This window comes from Pholcus phalangioides, unplaced genomic scaffold (genome assembly GCF_987345545.1).
Source record: "Pholcus phalangioides strain wild (caught in Gottingen) unplaced genomic scaffold, Ppha-v1.0 ptg000019l_1, whole genome shotgun sequence".
Lineage (NCBI taxonomy): Eukaryota > Metazoa > Arthropoda > Arachnida > Araneae > Pholcidae > Pholcus > Pholcus phalangioides.
The window spans coordinates 8656808-8675311 of NW_028301612.1; the positions used below are offsets into that span (position 1 = coordinate 8656808).

Consider the following 18504-nt stretch of genomic DNA (forward strand, 5'->3'; position numbering starts at 1 on the left):
TGAGCGCACATTCTTCGTGTGAGTTACACGAGGCTCTATTTCTTCTCCTATATCTGTACGAAGACATAAATCCAACTTTAATGCATCGTGGAATGGCTATAACTATCTGGGATTAATCTAGAAATTCGGGAATCTAAATGGAATTTCGTTAATGTAAAAATTAAAACATCTTAGATTTCTATGAGAGCATTTCATAGAATGCTCAAGTTGGAAAGCCAAACTTTGCGATGTAGCTTCAGTTTGCATTTCTATCTTTCAGAAGATGTATCTGTTGAGCTTATCTTTGGTATAGCATTTCTATAAAGTCCAATAAATGCCTCATAAAATTTTAAAATATTTTTTTTCTTTTGACTCGAAAATTTAGAACAATCCTGAATAATTTTCCGAAAAAATTATGAAATCCAAATATAGTCTTCAACTACTTTTGAATCAGAAATTACAGACTCTAATTATAATTTTATGATGGTCACTATTTTATGATTCTAAAAATGCAGGACTTGTTTTGAAGATTGCAATTCCAATCGTTATCAAATATATCCCTCGGGTGCGTTGCAATAGCATTGATGCAGCTCCGTAGGAATGGATAAAATCCTGATGGCAACTGAATTTGACATTCCCCCTAAAAAGTATTAAACTTCTAGAATTATTTCTGATTTAGTCGGATGAAGACTTTGTTCGGAGATGGGAAACGAAGTTTCCATCAGGAATTCAGCAATGCCTGTGAAACTTCCTCGATGTTTCTGTGAGTTCGTGATATCTCGTAATGATTGATACCTGATTCTCTTGTCATATCGTGACATTGCGGTGTCATGGCAGAAAAAGAAGAGAACCTCTTGCCCATAGTGTTTCCCAACCTGAAGTACCAGACAAGACCCGGACTCTGTCCCTTGAAAAATTTCTACTGCCGAAACCCGGGATCGAATCAGGGACCTTTAGATCTTCAGTCTAACGCTCTCCCAACTGAGCTATTTAAGCTTGTTTCCCAACCTGGGGCCATATGATCTCCTTGCAGTCCGGGGATGATCTGGAGCCAACGGTGAAAGTAAAATATGACAGGTTGCAGCGGGAGGGGGATTGCACAGGTAACTGTGAAAAAAAAAAAACAGATATGAAGAAATAAAGCTTTCAAGTGAAGTATGATAGAAAAATTGCGACCACTTTCACAACAATCATGCAGAACCATAAAACCCAGGACCATCCAAGTATAACACGGCTAGAAGCTTCATTCGCATAAGAATCCCACCTGATGAGATCTGGTACCAGGCTTTGCGAGAAAAGTAAGTTAAGTGCAAGTATGTTAATGTGCAAGTTTTTATTTTCCTTAACACTCAATTTCTTACTTATTTAGCCCTTTAAGCGGCATTGACGAGATATCTCGTCCCCTTAAAAGCCTCTTATTTTAGCATTGGCAAGCCCAAATACTTTGTAAAATGGATTTCTCAATGGGACACTTTTTCTTCTTATGCCCCGTAGGTACCTGCTGCAAATTGAGATAAAACCTATTGCATTAAAAAAAAAAAAGAAATGACATTTTGAGGGGGGATTAGTGATTTCTTTAGTGCCACTTAAAGGGTTAAATACATCATAATAACAATCAGCAGCTTGATGTAATCTATTCTGATTTTGAAAAAGCATTTGACCATGTGGATTTTGAAATATTGTTTGTGAAACTTAAAAAAAAAATATTTTTTGTGTTCCTCTACACTTGAATGGCTACAAACCCAGGCCCCGCCATTTGGAGGAGGGCAGGGGGACCGTCGCCCCCGGATTTTGAAAATACACTAAAAATTGTATACATTCATACATATATTAAGTACATGTTCTTTGCCCCCACCCCGGAAAAAGTTGAAATTACGTCCCTGTTCAAACCAACTAAACTGAGAGATTACTATGAGTTAAATATAAACCTGTTTTTCTATATACAGGGTAACTATCCTACCATTCACAGAAACTGAATGAAATTTTGGCATAACGTATTTTGATGTATGCGCTCAAGAATGATAAGGAAAACAACAGTGTCACTCTAACAGTTACGGTTACAGTGAGAAAATTTCGAAAATATCAAATGGCAACACCAAGTTTTTTGTATTGGAATGCGATCTCCATACTGAAAAACACTAAATAGCGTTCGAACGGCAACTGTAGCATGAAAATCACCGGCGGTAGATAGGCTAAAAGTGAGGACAACCAATAAGGACAGAGAAGCAGCATAAAATAAAGCATTTTATTGTGTTTCACAAATTTTCCACATGACCTTGTGGAGGACTAATCAGGCTGGGATCTCAGCCGAAGAAATGGTGTGACGAATGAAACGAACATTAATGCTCTGGTGCACGGCAAAGTCCTTTTTACTTTTTCCTTGCCTAGCTCCGGGGATTTTCGTGCTACAGGTGCCATTCCAACGCTATTTAGTGTTTTTCAGTATGGAGATCGCATTCCAATACAAAAAACTTGGTGTTGTCATTTGATATTTTCGAAATTTTCTCACTGTAACCGTAACTGTTAGAGTGACACTGTTGTTTTCCATATCATTCTTGAGCGCATACCTCAAAATACCTTATGCCAAAATTTCATTCAGTTTCTGTGAATGGTATGATAGTTAGGGGCCCATATGTCGGGATAGTTTTTTTATAATCACCCCGTACATTCTTACACCGCTTCGAATAATATCAACTATCCGTATCTCATAGCATATATATATATTCCTTATCTCCCACCCTTGAAAATTACTTTCTCGAAAATTAGGTTAATGCTTTCTCTCAGGATCCGGCCACGAATGGGTTCTATCAGGCCCACGAAAGCTGTGCGTAAAGGAAAGTATCAATTCTGACAACAAAACAAGTACGTACGCCAGTTAGTGACAGGGACGTACGCAGGAATACGCACTTTGGAACAGATCTAGAGCTCGCTGTAGGGAGGGGTGATTTTACAAATCGCTAAAAAAATTAGACTCAGCATATTGTTTAATTTTTGTTGTTGCAATATGGAAGTATATGTAACATATACTTCTATATGTTGCACTTCTATAATTCTATTCATATAGAAAATTTCATGAATTATCGCATTTCGCTTAGGGGGACCGTGATCACCCTCCGCAGATCCACTCCTGCTTTGGAGGAGGAGGGAGGGGGTCGCAAGAAATCTCTTCCAGAGAAGTTTCAAGTTTTTGAGAAATTTCTTAAGATAGCAAAACAAAAGTACTCTTCGACATCTATTTTTTTTTCCGAACGTTTTATTGTTTGGGTTAGTGATTAGTGGTGCCGTCTTAATGCATGGGCAAACCCGGGCCGGTCCGGGAGCCTCAAGAGAATTGGGGCTCAGAAAAATGAGTAGTGCAATTTTTCGAAAATTTGCCAGGTAGGGCCTCAGAAAAATCACTTGGCCCGGAGGCCCTTAATGCTCTTAAGACGGCCCTGATTACTGACCCACCGGCATGGCCGTAATTAGAGAGAGGCAGGGGGGGCAACTGCCCCAGGCGACAAAATTTAGGGAGCGGCAGTTTTAGGTGGAAACAAAAAAACACACCATTACAACATTGTCGAATTTTAAAGTTGTGGGTGCGGCAAAAAACCCTGTTACGGTCCTGCACGTGGGGACCTCCCATTGGTGACTCTCGAGCGGTAGTCCAAGTAGTACAGGGGTGCAAAAAACTTTTTTGTGCGTTCCTGTAAATTGCAGTTACACAGTGTGCATATTCACAACTCCCGAATTTAAGAGAATCTCACTTAGTGCTGCCATCTACTGACTCCCATACTCACTATAAAATTTTCTTAATTCGCATCGTGCATGTGAATTATTTAACGAACGCTCTCTTACAAAACACTTCTAGAACTACCGGAATTATACATACCAGCGTTTCTCAACCTATGGTCCACACAGATCAGAGGTGATCAGAGACGATAACATACGTGGTCCACGGGCAGACTTGATGAAATTATTCACCAGTTGTAATTGATATTAGTGATATCCATATGGGTCCAAATAAAAAAAATTGCACCTTTTTACTTAGATTCAGCATCAAAGAAAAGGCAGAAAATTGCGATCCTAAATACGGGATATCACAAAATTTAAAAAAATTGCAATTTATTGCTTTAAATGCGATTTGCGAATTACTGCCAAAATTGATTAAGGGTGTGGAAATAAAGTACTGCTACGAATCACTGTAAACAAAAATGTATTTCATATTCAAATGATATGATGACCATATTTCATTGAGGAAAAACAAAATTCTGCCAACTGGGATCTTAAATAATAACCCGTAAAATACGGGACATCGACAGTTATCAAAAACGTTGTCGGAAGTAGGCATAATCACCAATCGTAATTAAAATTGCAAAAGAAGTGAGGACAAAACGTTAAACTTGACAAATATGTGAGATGAATATTTATAATTTTTGCCATAATTATCGTAATGTAAGTTATATTATGAAAACTCTGTGAGTGTATTGACGCCATTAGTAAACATTACAAATTCAAATAAGTTTCGTTGACAATACAAGACAAATGTGTAAAAATAAATAGCAACAACGAAAAATTACCTGAATGTCCCGTAATACGTGACACATGTAATCCGTAAAATTGTTTCAGACATTTTACTGGTCCTTGTTTTGAGAAAAATTGAGAAACACTGATGCCCCTAGAACTACAGGAACCGTCGAAATGACCTCCATTGTAAAAATACACGATACAGCTATAAATTTGGACTTAACAACAAGCGCCACATAAAACAACTTGCCTGTCTAGAAAAACAGCCGATGCTCGATTTCACGAACCTTCAATTTACGAACACGAACTTTTTTCTACGAACCGGTATTTTGTCCCGAACAGCATGACACAAAGCTAATGAGGTGATTCCCAACGTGTGGTGCAATTTGATTTTTAGGGAAGGGTGGGGGGAGCAATTTAAGAGAGTTTTTCCTATTAAGGCTCAAAACTTTTTAGAACTCGCACCATTTTTAAATCAATTCGAAAATTTCCATTTTTTATACAATTTCTTGTGACGACTCCTTTCTTTTATTTCCCTCTTTCAGTGTTTTCTTTACAAGGGGGTTTGACCAAGGGGGTTTCTTAACGTTGTGCGGTCCCCTGGACAATTTGTGCCAGTAAGATGAAATCAACGGACCAACTCGACCCCGTGCCAATAAAATTAGGAAAAATGAAGTCCATGCGAATATTTTTACATAGTAATATTCTGTACATATAGGGCAATTTAAAAGCAACAACGAGTAAATTGTTGTTTTCTCATCCTTGCTGACACTCACCTCCCCCCCCCCCGGTCTCTCCTAGAACTCCGGATTAAGAACTACTGCTTTTGAATGAGTAAATTAGTGGTGGGTGGTGGGCACAGACTACGGCCTGCTAAGGGGTTCTATCCGGCTCGCCAATAGTGTTCCTTAGGGAAGTATAAGAACAGCAACCAAAAAAATTTCAAATCAAGTGAAGTTGGCGATTACATCAAGAAAAATGGCGTGAAGTAGAAGCTTCCACAAGACCCAATGAGTAAAATTTATAATTCACCAAGCAAAACATATATGCTTGACAAATATGCAAGATATATACATTGGCGTACGCGAAGGGGGAGAGGGGGTTGGGGTTAGCCAAAAGGTATAATCTCGGCCCTCAAGCCGAGATTCCCCTCTGGGCCAGTGGTGTCTCAATAATTTTGAGGGGCACCCTTAAGCCCCGGTTCTATATATTCTGTGAGAGAGGGGAATATGTATCCAAAAATGTATACATTTATTATAAAATATACAACAATGATGAAAGATACTCATACAAAAACAACGTAGACGCAATTTGACACCAAATATAGACACCAAACGACACGCAAATATAAACACCAAATGGCACGCAAATATAAACACCAATTTGTCATTACTAGGGCTCGGATTTTTGACGTCATGATTTTTATGACGTATTTTGGGCATTTTCGAGCTACTAGCACACCACTGTTCTAGGTCATTCGCAGGCTTTCATACTGTTTCATCATTCAGATGCACTTTCTTGGTCACTCACTCCCTAGGCAAAGGCGGATTCATGGTTTTACCACCTGTGACCTGTGAAAATTTTGCTGCCTTTCTCTCATTCCACTAATTTTCTTAACCACTCATTCCTGAACATAGGCGCCGGAACCTAGGGGCTGAGACCATTTGACCCCCCCCCCCCCCACAATAATTTTCCTGGAAAAAAAAACCAATGCAATATGCGCCTTCCTTCTCTTGTGTACGCGCTCGAGTCCCGTATATACGGGATGACAAGCCACTTTCAGTCCTCCCAATGTCGGTGCCCCTATTCCTGAAATTTGCATTCAATCCGAAGTGGCCGCCCTGCGCTATAGCCCACAACCCCCCCCCCCTCCCCGGAAATACTTTTCCAAAAGCCTTCCGATGCTACTTCAATAGAGCGCATTGGTGATTACGTCACGACCGGCAGCGCTGATTCCAAACAAACATGAGCTTCATGAGATTATAAAGGAAAACACTGTGAGACGTAGGTGTGAGTCTCTGTTTAAATTATGTTTCTAAAAAAAATATCATCAAATAACACTTGTGATCTCTTGAAATGAAAACTTCAAATTCTTTTGAACATGCAATGTTAAAAATATAATGATAGGTCGTCTGTAATTAGCTATGGAAAGCGTTTTATTTCTCTCATACTATCCGTTCATTTGGTCATTGTTTCATTTGGTCATCCGTTCATTCGTGCGTTTGGTCTAATTGCTCTGAATACATTTATTTCATTAAATTTGAATTTTTATTTATTTTCAAATAACATCCGTTAATTAATTAAACTCTTTTTCATCAATTATTTCTTTTACTAAATCAATTTATCCCGATAATTCTGAAATTAATTTCTCGATTTATTTCAAATTTTCACCAATTATGAACTTATTTCTTCCAAAAGAAACTTAAATTTTTTCATAAATTATTATTTTCATGAATTAATATTTTCACCAATTCTGAAATTAGGCTTGACAATTCCAAAATTATTCTCAATAATTCTGATTTCTATCGGTAGTTTTGAAATAATTATTGCTTTCAGTAGTTCTGTGACATTTTTAATTTTTCATTTATTCTAAAATTATTTTTATCAGTAATTCTAAAATTATTTCTTTCATTAAGATGCTTTTTAGCATTCCTGCAAATTCTGTAATTATGTATGACTTTTAGATGCCGAATTTGGCCTCTCGAAATATGTAGCAGCCTATATGAAATCATAGGGTCTCCCGGTGGCGTTTATAATGTATCAAATGCACACATCACTATTCATTCCGGAAAGTACCTCACAGTTCTAAGTACAGCAGTACAAATTTCAGTGGTGAGAGCTCTTTTGAGATTTTTTTTTTTTGGAATTTAATAGTTTTTCTATGTAAAATAGCAATTTTCTAAAAATGGTTGGTGAGCCACAGCAAAAAGCTCGGAGGACCACTGGTTGAAAACCCCTTCCCTCCCGGCGTAAGCGAAATTTCGATTTGTTTTCACTTTTGTATTTATTGCATTTTTTTTCAGGTTTCTTCTCAAATATGGCACGGAAAAATGTGATAAAGTGATGACGTCATCGAACAACCTAAACTCATAGAAAGAGGGGGAAATGCACTAGAATAGGATCATGTCATCCATCCACTATGATAGAGATGATCAAATTATCTTGGGTGAAGTGTTTCCAATCAGGCACAAAACGTATCACCATTTTTATAGAGGGGGAAAAAAAACCTGAAAAATAATTTGTTTGATTCAATCATTGAATAACGATTAAGTGGTATATGGATAAAGAATCAAAAGCATGGCTACTAGGATATATATAAATACGAGAAACAGAGTATATGAAGAGTAGACGAACTGTTATTTATATCTTTAACATTGCATGTTCACAAAATTTTGAAGCTTTAATTTCAAGAGCTCACAAGTTTTATTTGATCGTATTTTTTTTAGAAAAATAATTTAAACAAGACACCTACGTCCTACGGCGTTTCCTTTCGCGAAGCTCATGCTTGTTTGTGTAATCAGTGCTGCAAATCAGACCAGAATTAAATTTCGGCTGATTCCCAGCCCTATGGGCGGACTGTCATCATACAAACTGGCCATGAAGCGGTGCAGGTCGTGACGCACACAATGTGCCCTATTCGGAGGCTTCGGCACTACGATACAGGCGTATTATATCATAAGTCGTTGATTTGTTACTTTTTATTTCGAAGTTGGATGGCAGCACTTTGAGATGCTACACACTCATTTTCCGAAACAATTGTTTTATCTTTACGAAAGGACATAAGATTTCTTTCATATTTTCCACATTTCTGAAACAAATCTTTCAAGCTGCATGAGTATTCTTGTTGTTGTGGTTGATGCTGTCAACAATTTGAAGATTACTGGGAAATACGTGTCCCGTATTCAGAATTTTAAATTCGGTAATCTAATCTATCACTATAATATTCATAAGTTATGTGTTGAATGCAACTGAAATTACTTGCATTACCAAAATTGATGCTAAGTCAATAAAAAAAATATTTCAAATTTTCCAAGACATCAATGTTGAACTGGAATATGGTCAGTTTCTATAATGGGGTACGGGAATATGATACAAACTACACTTAGGAGAAGAAAAAGCTTCCATTAAAAAACGAGTTCTTCAATATAATTTACACATTTTTAGTATCAAATAATAATTTTTGGTTAATTTCGATTTAGCGATGTGTTTGAGTTTATTTTGTTTAAACAAATTTTAGATACCACATTCATCATTCCGTGGACAGCAATGACGCAATAATGAAATAAACGAATCAAAACTGATCTTTTATTTCTCAAAGCCATAAGTGCCAAAATAAGATCTCTCCCGATTCGTCAATTCAATCAACATACATGTTTTTCCTCAAAGTGGGCGTTTCTACGCCATAAGACATATATATACACTCGTTACGCTCCGCCACGCCTCCTCCTCCAGTTGTACTCCGGGGTTTATTTTTGTTCAGTGTCTGTGATTTAATTTTAATTTAAAACATTTCTCAATGGATTTCGGTAATCTTAAAAATGAAACCGGCGTCAAGGCCTTGAACGAATATTTGGCCGATAGGAGCTATATCGAAGGGTGAGTGAGGCATTTATTTAATGGATGTCTATGGATTGAGATCAATGCTCCATTAGTGTGTTTTGTTTACATTTTCCTAGTGTGTTATTTCCTAGGCATCCCCCTCAACCTCGGTGAAGGCTAACGGGGCTCTGCCTACCCCCCCCCCCCCAACCATTTACTGAATACGTTCACTAGGAAGTCTGTTGGGGGGGGGGGGGAAAGACAAGATTTTATGTATGGTTTTTTATTGGGGCATAAAAACCGGCCTAATATGCTGGGGGGGCCCCCTTAACATCGTGCGCCGCCCCCCCCCCCGAGCCCAATTTAAGGGTTGACTTCACATACCTTCTCTCACAAATCAATATAGCCCCACCACCACATCCTTAAGTTGGCTGAGATCTTTGCTTGAGAGGGTCCCACACACCAAACTTTTCATGGTCCCTTCTGTAGTGAATTTACAGCGAGAAAAAAAAAATTATTGTAATAGTTTCCAGCCCCACCCTCGTGAGGAAAAGGGGGGGGGGGCATGCAAATCGCAATGAGATTTCATTGCCATGGAAGCCCCCTTTACCTTTAAGCACCCATGGCTCATTTAGTCGCCCAGTGACCTTGTTGTCTTTTTATCACTTGCATCGTTCACATAATCACTTGCATCGTTCACATAATCACTTGCATCGTTCACATAATCACTTGCATGCTTTCACACGCTCTTGATCACTCATTTGGTTGCTCACTGATTTTGGTTGACCACTTTTTTTGTCACTCATTGACTTATTACCTTGCCCTCTAGGCCAGTCTTTTAGTCGCGCTCACATACAGTCCTTCACTCTCTACGCCAGGAAACTCTTCAACCTGTTGCTTACGAGCACCATGGTCATAGGTAACAATGCTTCTGATTTACCCGGAAGCCTTCAAATTTTTCAGCCTTATTTTAAAAAAATCTTGCACAACACTAGATACGTACTCAGACTTGGGTACACGTACGTACACTTCCGACACAACTCACTAGATAGGTCTATCGCCATGGGCAATTTACTGAGGTGTGTTCGGCTTGAGAAAAAAAAAGCCTTGTTAAAAGTTTCCTTTCAGCTATCAAATTTTTCTGATTTTTCATATCTTTATAGAAAAATCCCTAAAATTCTTTTTAATCATGTTCATTCAAATGGAAAATCCCTAAAGAATACTTTCAGTCTAGGCTGATCACGTTTTCTCAGGAAAAATATGAGAAATATTTTTCATCATCAATGTTTTCAAGTACGAAAAATCTAACTTGTCAAATATGATGCCAAAAGCAAGCAAAGTTGCCAATTGTTTAAAAAAAACTATGATTGTGAAAAATGCATTCTGGGAAAGGTATATATGGTCACCAGATGTAATCCCAGAAAAGATCCTTTAGTTTTCCCTTTTATTTGTGGTACATGGTCTCTTTGTGAAATATGCCATCATGTGATAAACTATAGACTTTGCAAATCGGTGAATTGGCACCTATGCATGATGCTCTGCTAAGTACCCCAGAGTGTTCAGTGCTCGTGTCCTTTTTCGTGCTCATGAGCACTTGATCAGTTAAACACCTTGTGCAGATTGCATTGAAGGATTAAAAGTATACCAATTTCCTCCAAAACATACTGTAAGGGTGCTTTTCTTTTGATGCCGGTACAGACAGTGCTCGCAACTAGAAAAAGGTTGAAGACATTTACACTAGACATAGCCGAATACAGCCTCCCCTTTCTGCATCCAGTTGAAAATTGTCATTGGTATAGACCAGTGATTCTCAATGTGGACATTGATGTCCGCTGGGGGCGATCAAAAGTTCCAGTGGTCAGTAGAAGCCACAGGTATAATATAGGATCCTATGGGTTAGATTACGTTGGGTGGGGGGGGGGGACAGTGGGAGAAAAAAATTATGAAGAAGGGGGCGATGGGACAAAAAAGGTCGGGGAAACTATGGTATACACGGAAGTGGACATTTGTTCTCCCACTCCTATCGTTTAGAGGGTTTGTATCTGTTTATCTCATTGACCTGTTTCCCTTTCTCTCTGGATGACGCATTTGATCCCTTGCTCTCTAGGCATGAGTGTAAACTTGTATCCGGTCTATGGACTGCTCCCTCCCAAAAATTTGCAACCATCTCCATAAGCATTTATCGAAACACAGTGAAACTTGTCTGAGATGGACACTGCGTGCGGGACGGAAACCAGTCTTGAACAGAATCAAAAGATGGGTTGTTCAATGATTAAAAAGAAAAATTTGGGTACCAATCAGATTTTGGTGAAAATGGATATTAATTACTCTTGTGGGCACCAAGACCTCGGGTTGCAACCCTAGTGCATCTCGAGGCATAACGTAGGGAAATAAAAGTTTTTTGTTTACCGCTCTCCTGGGTTTTTTTTAGTCCTTCCTCAACTGCAATATTAAAATTCGCAATAATTAAGGGCACATACATGAATCAAAATAATCCACACACAATTGAATGAACAGTACACCGATACTACCAAATTTTTTTTTTTTTAAAAAGTCATAAAAATGCAAAATTAAAATCACCGGAAGAATAAATTCTGCTGGGTTTGAACTAATAAAGTCGCTAGGCCTCGGCTCAACAGGAGCTGTTTAACCCTGTCAAGAATTGAAAAAAAGACTGTGCTGAAATGCGGCTGTGAGCATAATATGCACCAACACCTCCGCATGATGGAAGCGAAATGACATGTATTTTATAATACAAATACAACGCCACAACAGGCAAAATGCCCAACGAGGTGGCTGATAAAAAGATGCCCATAAAAATATGGATGTCACATGTTTCAAAAATACAGCAACCCAATTAAAAATGCAATTAACACAAATTACAAACAATATATACACATGATAAAATGCCCATAAAGAATACTTATGGTTGTCTTATTCTAAGAATGGATAGCTTCTCGATTTACCCCAACATGTTTATCGTATTTCTTTTTAAACGTGTCAATTGTGTTACAATTTACTACCTCCGGGGGTAAGCTATTCCATTTATTAACAACCCTATTGGAGAAAAATTCCCCGCGACACCATAACCTTGCATTGTCCCTCACCAATCGATACTGGTGTCCCCTTGTAAAAGCAGTCGATTGGCGGTGTACTAAAAGTTCATGGTCCATCCTATCCATCCCATTGAAAATTTTGAACACTTCGATCATATCTCCTCGACACCTACGTTCATCCAATGTAAACATATTCAAAAAATGAAGTCTTTCTTCATAACTCAAGCCCTGTGTGCCAATAAGGACACGCGTAGCTCTTCTCGATGCGAGCGAAATGACATGTATTTTAACAATGCATTATTGCAGAAAACATTTCGTCCAATTGCTAACATAGATGCATGCGAATATGCAAATAAGACAAGAGAAAACTTATGGTCGTATTCACCGACGGCTGTTAACATGCAAGCGCCTGCTAAAACGATGGTTATTTGGAAAACGGTATTCTCCGCGCTTCACAGACCGGTTAGCAGTCGGTTCTTTCGTGAAAATGTAGCCACTGCTATTTGGGCTGTTAAAAAATGACAGGCATGTTAACGCATGCGCGATTAGTGTGTTTTCTGACTTCACCACTTTTCTTTAATGTTTATTTCGTAGACTTCGATTTTTTTGGGGTATTTTTCGAAAATTCGAATTTTATTCGTGCTCAGAAGTTTCGTTTTTTCTTTCTTTCTCTTGATAATTCAAAGTCTGTTTTGCGGACTAAAAAAAATTTTTTTTCAATATTTTTGACAATTCTAATGCAGTCGAATCCCGTTTTAACGAATACCGTTATAGCAAAAATCTCGTTTTAATGAACACTTTTCTCATCCCCCAGCTAAGTTTACGTAGGAGCAATGCTAAAACCTGCAATAACTTCATAACGAAATTTCGTTATAACGAAGTGATTTCTACGGTATCTTGGAGTTCGTTATAACGGGATTCGACTGTACAATTTCAGACTTGAATTTTTTTTTTTTTTTTTTTGGTAATTTGTTTTGCGGAATTCAAATTCCATTTTTTCGGTTTCTTTCTTGGGTACTTCATAGTTTCATGAACTCTGAAATTCATATCACGCTTTTGGGCAATTCGAAGTTAAATTTCACGGACGTTGAATTACCAAATATATATTTATACAGTTGGATCCGCCTATATAACATTTTTCATAAACCATCATGGGAAAACGCTTTAAACGGAAAATCTTATTGTTGAGAATGATTGGGACCGTGGCCCCCACACATAGGCGGAGATAGACTTGGAAGTCTGGGGGGACACGATGTCAATTCATATATACATTAGACCTTTGACGTTAGGGGGGGAGGGGAGGAATCCCTCCCCGCCCATGTTTCCACAACGGCCGGGGCTGACAAGGCTCCTGTCCCGGGACAATTACTATAATTTTTTTCACGCTATAAATGCACTATAGAAGGGCCAGCCAGATCCCAGCCTAAGGGTCCTGCTCCAGGATGTGGGGACATGAAAATAATTAGTCTTAATAATCGAGAAAACGTTGTGGGGATGTTATAAGCGTATCGGCTGTATATGTAATATTAATAATAATGAAGACTTTCAAATTTCATTTTCTGGACTTTGAATCTATTTTCGTATATGTATATACATATATTAGAAACGAATTCTATTTCATTGTCTCTGCATTCAATTTTTTCTGTGCATTTGGTAATTTAAAAATATATACTTTAAACCATCGGTTCTCAACTACTATTTAAAAATATTTATAATAATTTTTTTTTAATTTTACTGTTTTTTATTATTTTCCTCGAGTCGCGGAGTCCTGGGGAGTGCCCAAGGGCTCTGCGGAGCACCGGTTGAGAACCGCTGCTTTAAACTATTGAAAGAAAAAGAATTGATCAATAATTTTTTTCCTGTATTTTTGATGATTCGAAGTTCAAACACTGATTAAAATTTCTAGGCGTTTTTTCAGAGCCACATTATAAATTTCATATGGCACATAACTTCTCATGTGTTTTTCAAATTTTTTGTTCTGTTGCTAATGTCATGATGGAGCAGTGTATTGTAGTTATACTGTGCAATTTCATTATGTATTTGAATATTACACAGCACAGTATATATTTTGCATAACTGCAAAATGTGGGTAACTATATAAATTATGTACTTCTGGATGCTCAATATGAGTATGTATTATTATAGCATTTTTCGAGCAAAACTCTTGATATTATTTTTTTTTTGGCAAACTCAGCTTCTCAATGCAAAGATAAATGGTGCTTCTTGATACAATCTGTTCGTAGTCCAATGTTATTAGTAAGCTAATGCACAGATGAGAAAATGTATTTCCATATTTTGTCATTTCCAAGATTTTTTCAGCACATAAATCTCATACGAGGCAGCATGTTTTCGAATACCTTGAACATAGAGACGTTTAAATTTTTCCTGCAAAATGGTGAACATATAAAAATGTTTTTGTAAAGACACTGTACTTTGAAATAATATTTTAAAATCAATTGAAAAAAAAAAATTGACAATTTCGAAAAAAAAGTCAATCAAACTTTCAAAACTATAATTGCTATTTATTGTACTCATAAATGTATTGAAGAATAATTAAAAGGCAGAAAAAAAATTTGCATGAGCCCGTCTTGTTGTATGATCATCTCAGACAAATTGTCGAATTATCTTTTGTGAAAAGAAGTGCAGAACCCCCAAGAGTGTTGCCTGTAGACTGCTTGCTTAGGAGTTGAGAGGTTTACTTGATTAGATCAAATTCTGTAATAAAGTACAGTAGCCAGAAATTAATGTGTGTCAACTTTTGAAGTATCAACTATATTTCATACTACTTCAGAAATTTTACTTTACACATGAAACAATGAGTGAAATAATAATGTAGATTACAATTTTTATAGCTTATTTAAAACTAAAAACCAATGAAAATAACTACAAATAAGAAATAATCTAATACTCATAAACTCTTAACCTATTTTTTCTGTTTGCACAACACTTATTTACGTTAAACTCTTTCTAAACGTATTTTTTTATTCCATATAATTTTATTAGAGATGTGAGGTGAGAATATTCATTTTTCTTTTAAATAATTTACATTTTTTTACTAATTTCGTGTATATTGTGAAATATAAGTTGCCTGAAACATTACAACCAAAACAATTTTTGGTACAATCACCCCCCTATTAATCCTGGCCATGATGAGAGGTTTTAAAAGTTTGTATAGAGATTTTAGAAACCTTTAGATTAAATTCTTATATAAACAATTATTTTAAAATTAGATAAATTTTCAGAAATAAGTTCACAACAAAAGAAATTAAACCAAAGTTGATTGATAAAGGAAGCTATTCTTACATAGTAACCTTCATTCTAAGATATAGAACTGTTTTCTTCAATGCACATACACTTAAATATTCTGTATCACTCACTTTTATTTAAAAGTTGTGCAATTCAGCCCCACGTAAAAATCATAAATTGAAACAAAAATCATTCACGAAAATTAAAGTATTTGTATGCTCGACACTGGGTCATAAAATAAAGGGTAGAATTTATCAAATTATTTCATAATTGCTTTAAATTAACCATGTCATCAATAAGTTGCACAAATTTTTCTCGGAATGTAATTTCTTCTACATTTTTAATAGTAATTATACTCTTGCAAATGATGTTTCACAATTAAATAGCATATTCTCTTCCCATCCCCATTGGCACTGTTTACAAACAATGCAGAGTATTGTTTACAAACTGGCATTTCTTTGATGGCTCAATCGAATACACATACATAAACCTCTGCTTTTGAATAGAAAAGTATTTGTAATTTTATATGGGAAAAATAGAAATCTACTTTTTTTTTTTTTCGTGAAATCGGACATTAATATTGTTTCGTAATTAGTTTTAATTAGATTTAATTCATAATTAGTCGTCACATGGGAAAATGAAGTGGGGATGTTGACAGAGCTTCAGTCCTGGGATGGATTGATCGTAATTTTTTTGTTTTACATTCTAAATTTACATCAAGGGGCCCACAGAAAATCCTGGCATGGGGCCCGGCTTCAGGATGTGGGGGACCTTGGTTGAGGGATAATCAGGGACCACTCAGCAACATTATATTTGGATACTTCAATTTGTTTATATAATAATTTTATAAAAGGAAATATAAATAACTGTTAAATAAAGCTTTACACATACCTCATCAACTGCTTGAGAATCATAATCAGATTCCTCCATCTCCCAGAAATGCGATCGAGCATGTTTCTTGTGACGAGGTCGGAACGGATGAAGAGCTGTACCAACGTTACAAACATCTGTTTCTTGAAATTTCTCTAATTCGTTACTTTATTCAATAAAATAAAACTACCAATAACAAAAATAAATAACATGTTGCGGCGATAGCCAACGCGATCGTCCTCCATCTTGTTTTCAAAAACACTCGCAGCAGCAGAGGAAAAAAGAATAAACACGTGATCGATATTGACGAATCAGCATCAAGATCATCATCATCACTTGTTAAACGCCGAGGCCTTGTCACAGCCACTCACTGGTTAGATGAGAATACCGATTTTTTCTAACATACGCGATAGCATTCATCCGCATGTTATTCGACCGGCCGTTTAACAGTCGCTCCGTGAATACGGCCATTAGTAAAATTGTTACAGCTATAACCATAACCATAGATCAGTGATGGTAACCTCTTCCAGCAAAATTTCCCATTTGGCAAAATTTTTCCCATACATTCCAAAACATGTGCTGCCATCTAGCAGGGAACATACATAATCAAGTATTTTACAATAGAAAAGTATTGCACTGCATTAATTTCTTTATTTTTTTTCAAAAAATTCTTTTGTTTGATGAACTCTCAAAATTTAATACTTGTGGGAAAAATTGGCCAAAATTTACCCGAGTTACCATCACTGCCATAGATGTGATTTTACTTTTGTCATGCCACGCCTCGGAATATTAATGAAAAAAAATAAATATCACACTGCATTATATATTGCAAATATATATTTTTGTGTATGTATGTTTGAAAAACAAATATATTTCTGACTGCTTTATTAATAATTACACCTGCAGGCCGAACTTCATTCAGTGCAAGCCGATTGCCTGGAAATGGCTTTGCCACTCGTCCGAGTTTCGTTAGGGTCGATGGGGGGGTCCCCGGACCTGAAAATATCAATTTTGTTTTCACCACCCCAAGTATTCATATTTCACTAAGCAGGTTCAAAGCCCTAACAGACAAAGGAGTCAGTATAATCCAGTTGAGCAGGTGAGCACAGGGGAAATACATATCTTGAGGTGCCGCATTTGGTGACTTTCTGAAGGGTATCTAAAGTCCATGCCACCCAATTAAAGGTGCTCAATGTGTCTGCATTGGGATGCACGGCATATGTCTATACGGTAGTCAAGTTTATCCACCGCGAGTAGACTTCTGTGGATTACATGCGAAACTCTGGCGGGTGTGCTCTATATTTTCTTCCAACATGTGGAGATGACCAGAGGATTTCCCTTTATACAGACAACCTGCGTCTCAGAATTTGTGTATACCATCGCCTAATGCTCTGAGCGGTAGGGAGTTCAACACCAAAATATTGTCTACAAAAAGCATGATGAATAGTTGTTACGGACTCGCACTTCCCGAAGCTTAGAACACAAAACTATTTCTGTTGTGTAGTCACCATCTTGACAAGCACTGAAGTGGTGGCCAAAGGAAGAGTGTTAGCTCTACCTGTCGCCAACTGTGTGAAACTATTTCTCCCTCTTTCTACTTAAACATTAGGCTTATTCGATTAAAACAGATTAATAGCTGAATAGTTAAGATTCTTTTTTAAACATCCTGTATATGTACATGGTTCTGGGTATTGTATTCATTTATGAATGTTATTATAGTAGTGCTATAGAGAGGCAGATAAATACCTAACATGGAATGGTTTCCTTGTTAGGTATGTGCAAACTTTGATTTTAATTTGTGCTAATGAATCTTTTTTCATTGTTCCTAGCTTTGCTGTATCGCAGGCTGACAGTAAGGTGTTCGGCGCTCTAGCTGGTACTCCTAATGGGAAATTCCCACATGCTTTGAGGTGGTATAACCACATCAAGTCATTCGGCAAAGATATAATCTCGTAAGAATATGATAATTTTTATTTGTGGTTTATTACTATGTCCATGATATTGGATTGGATTGTTTATTTCTGTCGAACCTATCGTAATGTAATCCAATTGCACCTCAGATTTGGTTATTTTACATTTAATCTGATACAGTCTAATACCATCGTAACGAACTCCAAGAGACCAGAGAAATAACTTTGTTTTAAAGGAATTCTAGGTTTTTGCATCGTTCATATGTAAACCTATCTGGGGGATTGAAATAATGTTCGTTAAAACAATTTTTTTTCACTATGGTGGTATCCATTATAACTAGATTTGACTAATAAAATTTGGATCGTATCACGAATGAATATAAACTGTTTTAGTAGTG

At 36.9% G+C, this 18504-nt stretch overlaps 1 protein-coding gene, 1 long non-coding RNA gene and 1 other non-coding gene across 3 annotated transcripts in view; 1 reads left to right on the forward strand and 2 right to left on the reverse strand.

The window, feature by feature from the left end:
- Nucleotides 1-902: 902 nt before the first annotated feature.
- Nucleotides 903-975, reverse strand: TRNAF-GAA (transfer RNA phenylalanine (anticodon GAA)). The gene has a single exon. It is a non-coding gene; the product is annotated as a tRNA-Phe (tRNA).
- A 7958-nt stretch (nt 976-8933) lies between these two features.
- LOC149071193 (elongation factor 1-beta-like) overlaps nt 8934-18504 on the forward strand; it is a 34693-nt gene continuing 25122 nt past the window's right edge. Inside the window, exons 1-2 of the mRNA XM_089248074.1 lie at nt 8934-9081; nt 18026-18148. Of these exons, the coding sequence (XP_089104200.1) occupies nt 9002-9081; nt 18026-18148 (203 nt within the window). The 5' untranslated portion in view covers nt 8934-9001. The remainder of the gene's footprint in view (nt 9082-18025; nt 18149-18504) is intronic.
- Nucleotides 14582-16657, reverse strand: LOC149071194 (uncharacterized). Its single transcript, XR_016194679.1, has 2 exons — nt 16218-16657; nt 14582-14795 (listed from the first exon to the last, which is right to left on the reverse strand). It is a non-coding gene; the product is annotated as an uncharacterized LOC149071194 (long non-coding RNA).